Source organism: Tetrao urogallus (assembly GCF_951394365.1).
Source record: "Tetrao urogallus genome assembly, chromosome: Z".
Lineage (NCBI taxonomy): Eukaryota > Metazoa > Chordata > Aves > Galliformes > Phasianidae > Tetrao > Tetrao urogallus.
The window spans coordinates 30453749-30466935 of NC_136816.1; the positions used below are offsets into that span (position 1 = coordinate 30453749).

A 13187-nucleotide genomic window follows, 5' to 3' on the forward strand; every position below is an offset into this window, starting at 1 on the left:
CGTGAAGAGAAACGCCTTTGGGAGCAGTGCCCTGTACTATTGGTGCAATGCAATGATATCTGAATCCACTGGGTGGGGCCACAATATATTTTTAAACCAGATCCTCTGATTTGTGAATCCCAAACTAATTCAGACATAAGCAGTTACCATAATGATAGAAAGACAGGACTGATGCTGGGCATACTTAGTAACCACAAGCTCCAGAGCTGCCAAAGCCCATGGAGAATGACAATACCAGCCAACAATATACCTTCAGAATAAAGACTGTAAATTAGTATTTGATACATATATACATCTACTGCCTTTGACAGCTGACATTTTGCAGAACATTTTTAACCTACATATAACACAGGCACACTAATATCAAAATAAAAAAGGCCCACATAATAAAAAGAAAGACAAAAACAAAAAACAATTCTAATATAATGAAATATAGTGTGAAACTGGAGATACAAGTGGTACTCAAAGTGAACTTCAAATTATCAGACCTTTATAGTCAGCACGAAAAAAATAGATCTTACTGATGGTGTAGTAAGTGTAGTTACAGAAAATACTTACTGAATGTAATTCTGGAAAAACCTCCTCCATTGCAAAGTACTCCATGAAAGTGGCAAATCCTTCATTCAGCCAGAGATCATTCCACCACTCCATAGTTACTAGATTGCCAAACCACTATGAAAGATCAATAGCATAATTATTTTTCTGAAACAAAACCCAGTGAGTATAGTGACACTCCACCCATCCTCAACTTCATTTTGTGGCAAAAGTTTCTTTACAATATCAGTAATACTTTTGCATGAACAACTCTGTAAGTATAGCTCCACTGTATACCACTACAAAATCTCACCACATCTAAATAATGACCTCTGAAATTTACCTGATGGGCAAGCTCATGAGCTATCACTGCAGTTATTAGCTTTTTATCCCTTGCAGAAGAAGCATTATTGTCAAACAAGAGTGTTGTTTCTCGGAAGGTGATCAAGCCCCAGTTTTCCATTGCACCAGACTGAAAATCAGGAATTGCTACAAGATCTGCAAAAGATTTGAAAGAAACTGTTGAAAACAGCTAGAGTTAAAGCAGCTCTCTATTTCAAGTCTGTCTATTCTACTTCATAATCCATAAAAAAACCTCATTATTTAAATTCTGCGGTGCAAGCATGCGCTGGCATTTCAAGACCAGAGGCTCTATGGATTTCTAGCCACATTTCTTCAGCCGTATTTTATACAAACAACTTAAAGCACTACACAGACACTGCCTATAGATACACAAGCAAACAGGAAACACAGCTGACACTTCTGAAGGCAACATGATTCAAAGACTGAGAATTTTCCATTTTCCTATCAAAGCTCATTACAGTGAACTACTTCTTTCATGTCACACAAAACTGTAAGTAACCCAGTGTCAAAAGATTACAAATATTTTCTGGCTTGCAATTCAATTAATGTTTGCAATTCAATAATGTAAACTATATTATGAATTTTTAAAATAATTTTAAAGCAACTTTATTTCAGAGATATTTTATACTCTTTTTTTAAAAGGAAAAATAAAGACATTTCAGAGAAATTAATGTTCCCCTTCACTTTTCAGAATTGATTAGGGTTTCTTTTTACGCTTAAAAAAGTTCAAAAGAACTTACCTAATTTTTCAAGAGGGTAATCTATTAAAAAGTACTTTTCATAAAATTCTAGAAGTTTCACTGTTGTGTTTAGAGCATACTCTGCTTGGTTTATATGCTGCAGTATGGCATGGACAGATACCTAGACCAAACAGACAAAAGTAAAGATTTTGAAACTGAACAGCTATAAAGAAACTCACATAAATTCAAGAGGTCAGAACTTTCTGAAATAGATACAACAGTTGCAGGTTACAATAAGTGGTTATAAAGCTGTTCTTACAGATCAGATTTCCTTGCTAGAGTTTATTCACTAGTCAAAATATACAGACCATCCAAATGACTTATGTGTATACAAGAACAGTTCAAGGCTGAACACCTTTGAGGAAGATATTCAGGAAGAGTCTGCACAAACAGAAATTGATCCATTTTCCCTTTTATTCTATTAACTGATCCTTCTTGCATACTTGAATGAATCTATAAGTTAGGCTATCAGTATGAAAACACCAGAATCATCTGCAATAAATTTTCTCCATAGATAATAATTGCAAAAAATTCATCCAATGCCATATCTCATGTTTGAATATCTTCGATTTAGTGCAAAAAAACATTCACAAAAATTGATTGGTTACTGTCTCCCATTCATATCGAGGTGACATGAAAAACTTTCATTAGGATACACATTAATCCTGGTTTAGGATGCCCTTGCATACAGAAGCACAAAAGGTGTCAAGAGCAGTTTTGCTTCTTACAGTCTCCAATCTTGCCAATAGAATAATTCACCAGCTGCACTCTGGCCTGACCTGGTATTATCATTTTTATGCTTTCCCTCATTAAGCTGGTAAGTACTATATGCCGCTAGACTTGGTGTCTTCTAAAGCTCTGCTAGACTTCCTTAGCTTAGCTAAATCTTGCTTGGTCAGAATAAAAATAAGCACAGAGAAGAATCACCCTCCCTCTGTCAGAATACATCATTCATTCTTTCTCCTCTCCATGTACTTTGCCTATCATAAAATACTTATAAAATATTTATAATCTAACATCTGTTATGAAAAAAGGAAAGCATACCACACACAGTTGTTTCAGGCTCTCTGCAAACATGAAACATTGAGTGTAGTGACCAACTTCCTTCCTCCCTAGTAAAGAACTGGCTACACTTGCCAAAACAAATTTCAACCACAGAGCTGAACAGAAGTCACAAGGAAAAAAAAAAAAGAAAAAGAAAAAAAAGAGAAACTTTTCAAGCTAGATCAAATGAAGTCTGTCCTATTCAGATATAGTTTGAAATACTTGTCCAAACTAGAATGAAATCCTACGGAATAGCATGTTTTACATCTGTATATTAGAGAAATATGTATCATGACGTTGCTTCACTGGCCTACACTGGTAACACTTCTTAGTACTGCTAACAATTCTTAGTACTGCTTTTGAAAAGGGCTTCTTATCCCACTAGTGTACTGCTCCCTGTGTGACGCTGCTCCTTCTCGGCACTAAGTAGGCACTGACACTTCCAACATTTGACCACAAATGGGCAGTTCCTGCTACAGTCATGAAAATTATTGCTTACACGAAACCCCTGGAGTAACTAACGAACATTTCCTAGAACTATCATGTTCTTTATTTAGTTACTTAAATTGCACACTGTAGAAACTGCTCAGTGATCTTAGGCTATATCTACAAAGAGCAAACAGCATGCAGTCTTCCTTTAGAAACTGTACTGTTCCTATTCATCCTCTGACCAGCTCATAGTTGTATGCATGAATTGCATACAATCATTGATCAAGCATTAAAACAAAACATCTAAAGGTTCCGATTAAGAAAGCTTCAAGGAGTTTTACATTTTCTGAATATCTGCTGCTATTATGTTGAGATCCACGCTGTAGAAGTCTTCTCAATCTGACATAAATCCAGAAATCAGTTCAATCTGCAGCATATGGTCACTGTCTACCACCTTTGATAAGCACAATGAAACCAAATAAATAAATAAATGGGAGAGGGAGAGAGTCACCCTTTATCTTGGAAAGTTTGTGTTTGCTCACTGATTTTTCCATCTGTTATCATTTTATTTGGATGGACAGGGAGAGGGTGAAGGATGACTTAAAAACAGAATAAACGTACCAGACTCCCATTAGTTTCCATACTGATATTTTTCAAGTCTGCAACTACAAAGGCTACCAGGTAGGTGCTCATCTTCAAACTCACAAAAAATTCATCCTGAACAATTCCCTTTGTGACAGGAGTAGTGGCTTTCTGCAAATAAAAATATTAACACAAAGAAAAAAATAAAATAAATAAAAGAATTACTTTCAGGTAAATAAGAACAGTTTATAAGCAAACTTACAGAATATATTTATATTTCAGTTATGTTTCATTGGAACAGAAAAGGCCTATGACCTTCTCATGGTATAATAAAGCATGAGAAGCTTGAACACTTTAATCCTATATACCCTCAAATTACTCAATAAGCTTTTAATATGAAGTATTACCAGACTAACTTGCTGGAGACACCCTGTATCTCATTTAGTTCACACAAAGACCCTAGTTTAAGCTCCTAATTCAACAGAAAGATTAGTATTAATCCACAAGAGCATTAGGCTGGAGACACTGTTCAGTATAGCCTGCTAAAAATACAGGCTCTGCATGAATTAAATATTTGTCTCTTCCTACAAATCCCCTCAAAATTAGGTAAGTAGACACATTCATTATTAAAAACAAAGAAATAAAACACAATGATTCACCTTTAGCCTTCTCACTCATAAACTGGAAGATTTCATTTGAGAAAGTGAAGAACACCTTCTGAAACTTCCTAAGTACCTTTGTTTCCAGAAACAATCAACATTAAAAAAAAAAAAAAAAGCCCTCTAGCTTTAGACAGAATTATTTCAAACTCATGTGAAATATGAACAATGGCCTAACACTTAACTGCTCCCAAAAAATTAACTGCCAGACTGAAAGAGGAATAGATGCTTAATTCTGAATAGAGAAACAGTCACCTGGTCTGACCACCACATAGGAGAAGTTTAATTCTGAACCTCATCAGTCAATTAAAAATGTCTACCTTTACCATAGCTTCATTTTCATGTCATAAAGACATGACAGAGGTGATACTCTGACAGAGAATCTAATGTGGCTGCAGAGAAACTCTTTCACAAAAGGGAAAAAAAATCACAAAACGCCAGAAATCCAAAAGACACAGTTTCTTCTAGCTTGAATGTGTCAGCGACTAAACAATGCCACATTAGCTGCGTGCATGCCAGCTGAGATCTGCTTCTGAGCTCTCCTGCTAACGGAGATATTTACAGCAAATGATGAGGCTCATCCTTCAACATTCTCCTGAGTAAAATAAAAACTCTGATATTAGCTCTGTTATTCTACAATAATCTATTTTTTTTTCTTAACAAAGGTTTGCTTAAGTGCTTATTTTCAGAAGTAAGCTTATCCTAGTAATGACTTCATCAATGCTACACAATTTATGCAACATGATCCCTTAATCCACAGTTCATTCTGTGTGCAAGAGCTAAGTCACTAGCCTATAGTGCCTTTGGAGACAACACTACCTAACAGAATACGTAAGTCAAGCTAAATCTAAAATTCAAGAATTTGGCACATGCTAGAACACTTCGGACAAGAAAAATATGAAATAAACTATGCCAGTAAAAGGTTTTACGTATAAAAGTTGATACTGCTAAGGAGAACTTGTTGGTACTGGGAATACCTCAGGTAACTTATTTTTCCATTGAAACTCTCAAATCTAATCCTTGTTTTTGTTCAGTCAAAAAAATATTCTATGATTTCATGATTTTACTCTGATTCACAAGCACAGGAGACCAAGTCTTCTTGACAAATTACAAAACCCACAGGGACCATTTCCAAATCTATTTAAAAACTGCACTCTTGGGTGTAAAATAACAGCAAATGAGTGTGGGTGAAAGGATCTTTTGCCTAGGGCACAAAGAGATAGCTAAACAGAAGGATTCGTATGTAAGATAGCAGAAGGCAATTCAAGTGGTATGACAAACAGGAGCAAGAATCAAAATCCCAAAAAGATGATAGAGAGACATCATGTCATTTAAATGGAAATTTGATGGCAGGATTGCCATCAAGTCACTTGAGAAATGATTCTGTGCAGATCACAGTGACAGAAACAAGGAAAGACATGCATGTTTTCTATCTAGTACAGGAACAGCTAAGCCTACAGTTAAGGTGACTGCAGTGGAATTGTTTAACCCAGGGAACTCAGGTGCAAGCAATGCACCTCAGTGATCAGAAGCTTGTACCCACCTCTTCCTCATCCTCATTTAAGGTTTAGCAGTGGAGGATGCAGCATCTCTCCGGATGGAGAATGCACCCTTTGAGCCACTGCCAGACATCAGAAGGGGTTAACCAATTTTCCTTCTTTATTACGCATTACTGCTCTGTAGTACCTGTATCCCACTTAAAGGTACTTTCAAGAACTTCTTTTGCCATACAGGTGACCAATCTGGAAAATCTACAAAATAACTGTTCATAACACGAATACACAACATCAAACTATTTTTCACTGCAAGTAGAAAGGGTAGAAAGTCACATTTCCCACACTTCCATGGCTCAGACACAGGGTTTGAGTTCTGGGTGATTCTGTATGGGGCCACAAGAAGGACTAGTGGGTCTCTTCCAGCTCAAGATATTTCGCTTTGTTCTGAACCCATTCTCATCCTCTCTATTATGTCTATCAGAAATGAGCAAGGCAGAATATACTAGAAACAGGGCAACAGTAAACATCCTATAGTAGTGTGGTGCAGTAGAAAAGCTGCAAACTATTTTGGGGGGAAGTGTGTCTTTCAGAATAGTCATGAACTGTGGAAGGTACACTTAAGAACACAATAAACTTTTAAGAACCATTCACAGTTTGCTTGGTAAATCTGCTACACAGAAAGCAATAACAGCAAATAATACTTTACTATATAAAAAAAATACAGAAGCTGTTTATGAAAGTAGCCTTAGTCACTTGTCCAATGCTTGCAGAGAAAAGCAGAGAAGCACCCTTTCTTGTCTACATTAAATGTGAAAATTGTCCAGAAAAGTCTGCACATTGAATCTTTCAACGAAGAACAGAACAGCCAATGAAGTATTCTTCAGCCTGGTATAAAACAAAGTGCTTGCAATCCCATTAAAGAAAAGGTCGAGAATCACCTCATACCCATGAAAATAAACATTCACACAATATGAGCAAGATAATATTTCGCAAAGACATAATTATCAGTTTGGTTTTCAACAAACTTGTAGCTAAATCAGCACCTGAGCCTTTGATAGCGTTCAGAAAACTAAACTGCACAGTGCACATGTAGATTTCATCAACATCAAGGGTGTAATTTTTTTTTAATTACTGCTAAGATTAATGTCAATATTAATGAGTTTCTACTGAGTGATAAATGATGATAATGTTTTTGATGAGAGGCAACTTTATTCTGAGACATGCTAGGTAATGTCAGTCTTGATGGGCTGTCTGAATAAATTACACTTCTATAAAGCTTTCTTCAAACACTCAGTGGCATAAATCATCACCATAAAATACAGATATGCTCATGTAAAAATGATATGCTCATATAAAATTTTAACTGAAGGGATCCAGATTCTGATTTGAATTCTGGAGCTGAGGATCTGTTCACAGCCTATTTCTCTCTTGTTCAGGTTCAAAAGCCCATCCTTCCATATTAGGCATATCTTTCACAAGAACTGTTTCTAGTTACACAAATTACGATGAAGACATTCCAACATTTTGCAAATGTGCAATATCAGCAAACATAGAAACCTCAAAGGGAATCTTAAGGGCTGTTGAGACTGTTTCAGTTAACAACAAAATTCCTGCAACAGCTTCTTAACGCTGAGTAAGAATCACAGAATCACTAAGGTTGGAAAAGACCTTTAAGTTCATTTAGTCCAACTGTTCACCTATTGCCAATATCACCCACTGGTCGCTCCCATAGCCATCCAGCTGTCACAGAATCACAGAATGTCAGGGATTGGAAGAGACCTCAAAAGACCATCTAGTCCAATCCCCCTGTGGGAGAGGGAGCAGGAACACCCAGATTAGGTCACACAGGAACGTTCTGTATGTCTCCACAGAAGGAGACCCCACAATCTTTCCGGGCAGCCTGTTCCAGTGTTCTGTCACCCTTACTATGAAGAAGTTTTTTCTTTTTCTCATTTATGTGGAACCTCCTACATTCCAGCTTGCATCCATTGCCCCTGTCCTATCACTAGATGTCACTGAGAAGAGCCTGGCTCCATCCTCCCGACGCTCACCCGTTACATCTTTATAAACATTAATGAGGTCACCCCCTCAGTCTCCTCCAAGCTAAAGAGAACCAGCTCTTGAGTAGAGGGGGAGGAGAACCTCTCTCAACCTACTAACCACACTCCTTCTAATACATCCCAGGATGCCATCGGTCTTCTTGGCCACAAAGACAGTGTTGGCTCATGGTCATCCTGCTGTCTACCAGGACCCCCAGGTCCCTTTCCCCTATGCTGCTCTCCAACAGGTCAGTTCCCAACATATACTGGTATCTGGAGTTGTTCTTGCCCAGATGCAAGGCTCTACACTTGTCCTTGTTATATTTCATTAAATTTCCAGCCCCTTCCCTTCCCCCCCAGCTCTCCAGCCTAAGTTATGCTGGATAGCAGCATAGCCTTCTGGTGTGTCAGCCACTCCTCCCAGTTTTGTGTCATCAGCAAACTTGCTGACAGTACACTTTATTCCCTCATCCAAGCCAGTGATGAATATATTGAATAGTACTGATCCAAGTAGCAACCCTTGAGGGACTCCACTAGATACAGGCCCCCAAAGTTGTCTCACTGATCCCAACTGTCTGCCTTCTTTCCTTCAGCCAGTTCACAGCCCACCTCAATATTACACCCATTACACAATGTGACACTCTGTACGTCCCTACACATCCCTATATTATGAAGTGTGTTAAACAGTCTACTTTGCTTTATAAAGATATTTAGTTCAAGTCCTTGAGGAACAGAAACATTTTTATTATATAAAGTCACAGAGTTTGGAGTTTACCTTCTCAAGTTCCAACATGTACATTCCTGTAATTTTAAATTAATCCCCTGGACTTTAATGCAACAAATACAATGCAAGCACTTAAGCAGATTACCTAGAGTACAGCACTACTAAAATTCCCACACAAAAGTACCTTTGGCATATTCGACAGCGTGGAAAGTTTCTCATCTCTCTTGATTCTGATTGAAAAAGTAGCTTTAAGTGCTGGTTCATCAAAGCATGGAAAAGCAGACCTTGCAGCAAGAGGCTCAAACTGAGTTGCAGCAAACCACCTAGTGAAAAGAGTAAAGAAAAGCAAATTAAGAATTATGAAAAGGAGTAAGGCTACTTAATTACGATAGAACACTGTCACTTTTCCTCTAACATGCGGAATCAAACTCTGTAACCCATGTAAGATTACAAAGAAGGTATGGTTTATGCAATACTGCACACATGCTGGGTGCAGTGGGGATTAGATCCACCTAACTTGCACACTGTCAGGAAAAAAATATGCTACAGATATAGGCTGAACTAATACATAATCAATAGTTTTCCCAGAATTCAGATACATATTCATTACACCCTGTTGCATTGCCTACTACACACCCCCAACAGTTCATTAGCACACAGACCCTCCCCTCTTGCACATACGTAGTGGGTCATTATGGTCTCCTTCTGGTGGTCGTGGAAGAATCCTCATCTTCCTTGCTATAAACTTCTGAGCTTTCAGGGGGGCATCCCCCCAAACTGGTTTCTTCTTGCCCCGTGAACATATAATCACCTCCCTGCCAAATGTCCCCGATTCTCAAACCCTTATCTGTATGGCCTTCATTCCCCTCACTATCTAAGACCCAGTGTCTGCCATCCCTTATTTTCTAACAAGCTCTACATTCTTGCTTCTCTAGACTATCTCTAACTATTCCCCTTCACCCCCCTTATTCTCAGTCACTGTGAAGCCTTCTTGCCTTTTGACCTTCACTTAGGGGCCCTTCTCACCTTTCAACTCCACAACCTTTGTACCTGTTTGCCATAGAAGAAGCTTTCCAATCTATACGTGACATGGTTAGTCCAGCTACAAATAATTTCCTTGAGATCATGAAGAAAAGAGTTCTTTAAAACCAAAGATATAAATTTATTGGAGGACTAATCTCCTTGGTTGGTTTTTTGTTTTCTTATCCTATACCCAGAGTAACATAACTACAGAATAACTACCAAAATACGTCAGACAATTTCCAGTAAGAGTGAATTAAACATAGAAAATCTGAAAAATTAAATTAGTGATCGCGCACACTACACGAAAGTTGTGAAACCTCAGCAGCAGACAGGACTGCAGCGAAGCTCTTCTATCTGAATGTTACACATTTGCCACCAGACACTCCCACAACTCTTCTGTCTTCCCGCTCCCTTCCCTGACTACTGGATGCTGTGTAAATTCATGCACTGTCTTGTCTGTAATACGTGTCTTATCATGTGAGAAACTCTCAATGGACTATGTTCGTTCTCAAGCATTTTGATATTAACTAGCTGCAGAAATTAAAACTTTTACTAGAGAGTATCTCTTATTGAATTCTCTTCCTGCAGACAAGAGCGTAAATAGACCTCAACAATGTGTCTTCCATTTACCAGAGATAAACAGAGGAGAGAACAGTGTTTTCAACTGCATTTTTTTTTTCTTCCTACTTAAAGCCTTCTACCAACTTTCCTCAAATTCTGAGAGTTAAGTTTTCTTCTTCCCTACAACTCCAAGATTGTGGACCTACCCTTTCTTAAGGAGGCATGTTGCTGCCATAAGACTTCTCTCTATGCCTGCTCTCAACTTCTTACTCCCATGCCCTAAGATTCAGGCACAGCAGCACTTCCCCAAGAAGCAACAGATTCTATTCTCTGTAATCATCACACATCACACATACACTATTACTCTCTAGCACAAGCTCAGGAGCAGTGCTTTGTTAAGACACTTACTGACAGCACGTTACATTTGCACCTCAGAAAAACATCTTCATCAGACAGGAGGAAACTCAAAACAGGTCTGTAACCCTTCTGCCTACATTTCCATTCTTCAAATTCTTGATCTCTTCAAGGTCTCCAAGAGAACATCAAGTGAGGAACAGTAGGAACACACAGGAGGGAGGGAGGAGGAGAGTTTCTCCCTCACCTCAGATGCCAATCAATTCAAGAACTCAGTCATGTTCCACAATTCCTGTAGTTGCAACAGTTTTGCATGTACTTGAAAATCCAACTGCTGAAGACAATTTATTTTCTTGTACATTTTAGCAGTAAATCGTAGCCCTGCTGTGATCTAGCTAAGGGGAGTTTAAACAGTAAATTGTAAGTAAACTTCTGAAAAAATAAATAAGCTTTGATTTAAACGTCAGCGCTTAGAAATGCCAGCCGAATCTGAAAGAAAGTACACCGTTTTTATTTATTTAAAAAATAAAAAGAAATAAATATTCCTTATGTTCCAATGAAATCATCTTCACACTGAGACGTTTTATTATTTATGAAACATGAGAAATCCCTGAGAGACTTAAGTAATTCAACATTAGCAGCATACATATATTATGTGTATCTCACTGGAAATATTTTAACTAAATTCTAACACTTTTCTGCTGTAGTCTTCAAGGAGTCTCATTCAAGAAGATATTAACAGCTAACAGTTTTTTATTTGAAGTCAGTGAAAATAAGTTCTCTTTTTTTAAACTTCAAGTCTGGCATTTTTTAGCACAAGCTGCTAAGGGCTTCATATCTTTATTTTATCTAACAGCTGTTTTATAGGTTCTTTACAACAACTTTCCTGTCAACAGAGTGAACTGACCTATACTGCTCTGCGTCCAGAAAACCTGCATGGATTACATTGTGCTAACAAAGGCATGAACGATCATAAGTACACAATAAGCATAAGTAGCATTTGAAATGGGTGGATTGCAAGCTACATTCTCTAATCTTCTTGGTAAAAAGCACTCATTCCCCATAACAGTGGTCCTGTCAACTAGCCAAGTACACTTTGAAGGAAAGAAACTAAAAATCAAACAAAAAGCCATGCTAGAGTGCCATGTGGAGCTCGCAGGGAGCCACAATGAACTGAGGAAGAAGCTGCCCTGATTTAATGAACTCACCCATGAAAGACAGTTTTCAGAGTGCTGATTTTAATCACTGTTAAAATCTATCTCCCGAGCAGTTTTTCATGAAGTGTCAACACAAGAAAGAAATCTGATATTTTAGAAAAAGATCTCTAGATTTACAACATCATAGATTTTTCATTTTATTCAGTAGGAAACAGTTGCACAAAACATCCAACAGAAAGAGTTAGTCTTATTAATTCTATCAAAGCACAATCTAAAAGCAACATAAGAGAAAAGGAGGATTTGGGTACCTACTTTTGCTTAGAATTCTCATCCTTGTAAGAAATTTTGTAAAAGCCATAGTATGTATCTGATAAATTAGATGAATATTCCAAGTTGACTGTGTAATTCTGTCCTGCAAGGAGAGACTCAGGAGCTATGACTGCAATCTGATCATGCAACGGATATTCCAGCAACTCAACTGCCTTTTCTTGACTTCCCCCTGATGAAGTAATAGTTGCCTTGGTGATATTTAGTCCTGAGCTGTGAAGCACAATCTTCTTAGTTACTTGGGTGACATTAACCACTATTTTCACAGAGCCTGTAAATTTCAGGGTAGTTAGGTTTGTCTGCAAGTCGAGATCATAATGCAGGGGTACAACATCAGAAGGAAGTCTTATTTTTGCCCATGGAAACAGCTTTCCATTGGTTGCCAAAGGGTATATCAGTTCCATTGTACGATTTTTTTTATGGCAGCCTTCTTTGGTAAAGGTACATTTGGGAAGAAGATAAATCACCATTATCACTGAAACTGCAATCACAAGAACACCAGTGCAAACCAGCACGGTCCTCATAGAGGGCACTGAGCAAGAACCATCTGGACTTTGTCTATAGACAGACATGTTATTGCGGTGACCCGAGCTTCTGTTAATGAAGGACATCCCCAGCAGTTTAGCTGATGACTCATAATCCTCTTCATCATCATCCATTTCATGCTCCCCAAGGCCACGCACTAAGAGCCGCGAGCTTCTTGGTTCATATTCAACTTCATCAGGCTCCAGGGGGTGTAAACAGGGCTCTTTTGCCAAGTCAACCACATCAGGCTCTTCCTCAAACATACTGTTTTCAATCATGTTTCTGGGTAGCTGAATCTGATCTGAAAAAAAAAAACAAAAACAGAATATGCCACATCATAAACAAAAGACGTAATACTTCAATGACAGATCACTGAGGTAAAAAATGGGAAAGGCTTTCACTACATATTCTATCATTTTACTTTCCTGATTTGTTTCCACTAAACATAGCCATGTTTTTCTGCCTACTGTAATTCTTGTTTCAGTACCTTGCCCCCTTCTGAACTTCAAGAAGATGCTTCCGTTGTGCATACTCAGTTGTATCTCGTATCATAACTGGGAATCAGCTACATCACTGAACTGTACTTCCAGCTCACTGCTATCATTGCCTCAGTTGCATTATGTCTACCCA

The 13187-nt window shown here is 38.0% G+C and overlaps 1 protein-coding gene across 1 annotated transcript in view; it reads right to left on the reverse strand.

Annotated features, from left to right (window-relative positions):
* The window catches only part of LNPEP (leucyl and cystinyl aminopeptidase), a gene marked incomplete at its 3' end in the record, with an annotated part of 30027 nt that extends 17177 nt beyond the window's left edge, over window positions 1–12850 (reverse strand). The window contains exons 1-6 of the mRNA XM_079548430.1: window positions 12018–12850; window positions 8795–8933; window positions 3732–3863; window positions 1638–1758; window positions 878–1032; window positions 559–672 (exon numbers count right to left, since the gene is read on the reverse strand). Coding sequence (XP_079404556.1) covers window positions 559–672; window positions 878–1032; window positions 1638–1758; window positions 3732–3863; window positions 8795–8933; window positions 12018–12835 — 1479 coding nt within the window. The 5' untranslated portion in view covers window positions 12836–12850. The remainder of the gene's footprint in view (window positions 1–558; window positions 673–877; window positions 1033–1637; window positions 1759–3731; window positions 3864–8794; window positions 8934–12017) is intronic.
* Window positions 12851–13187: the final 337 nt, after the last annotated feature.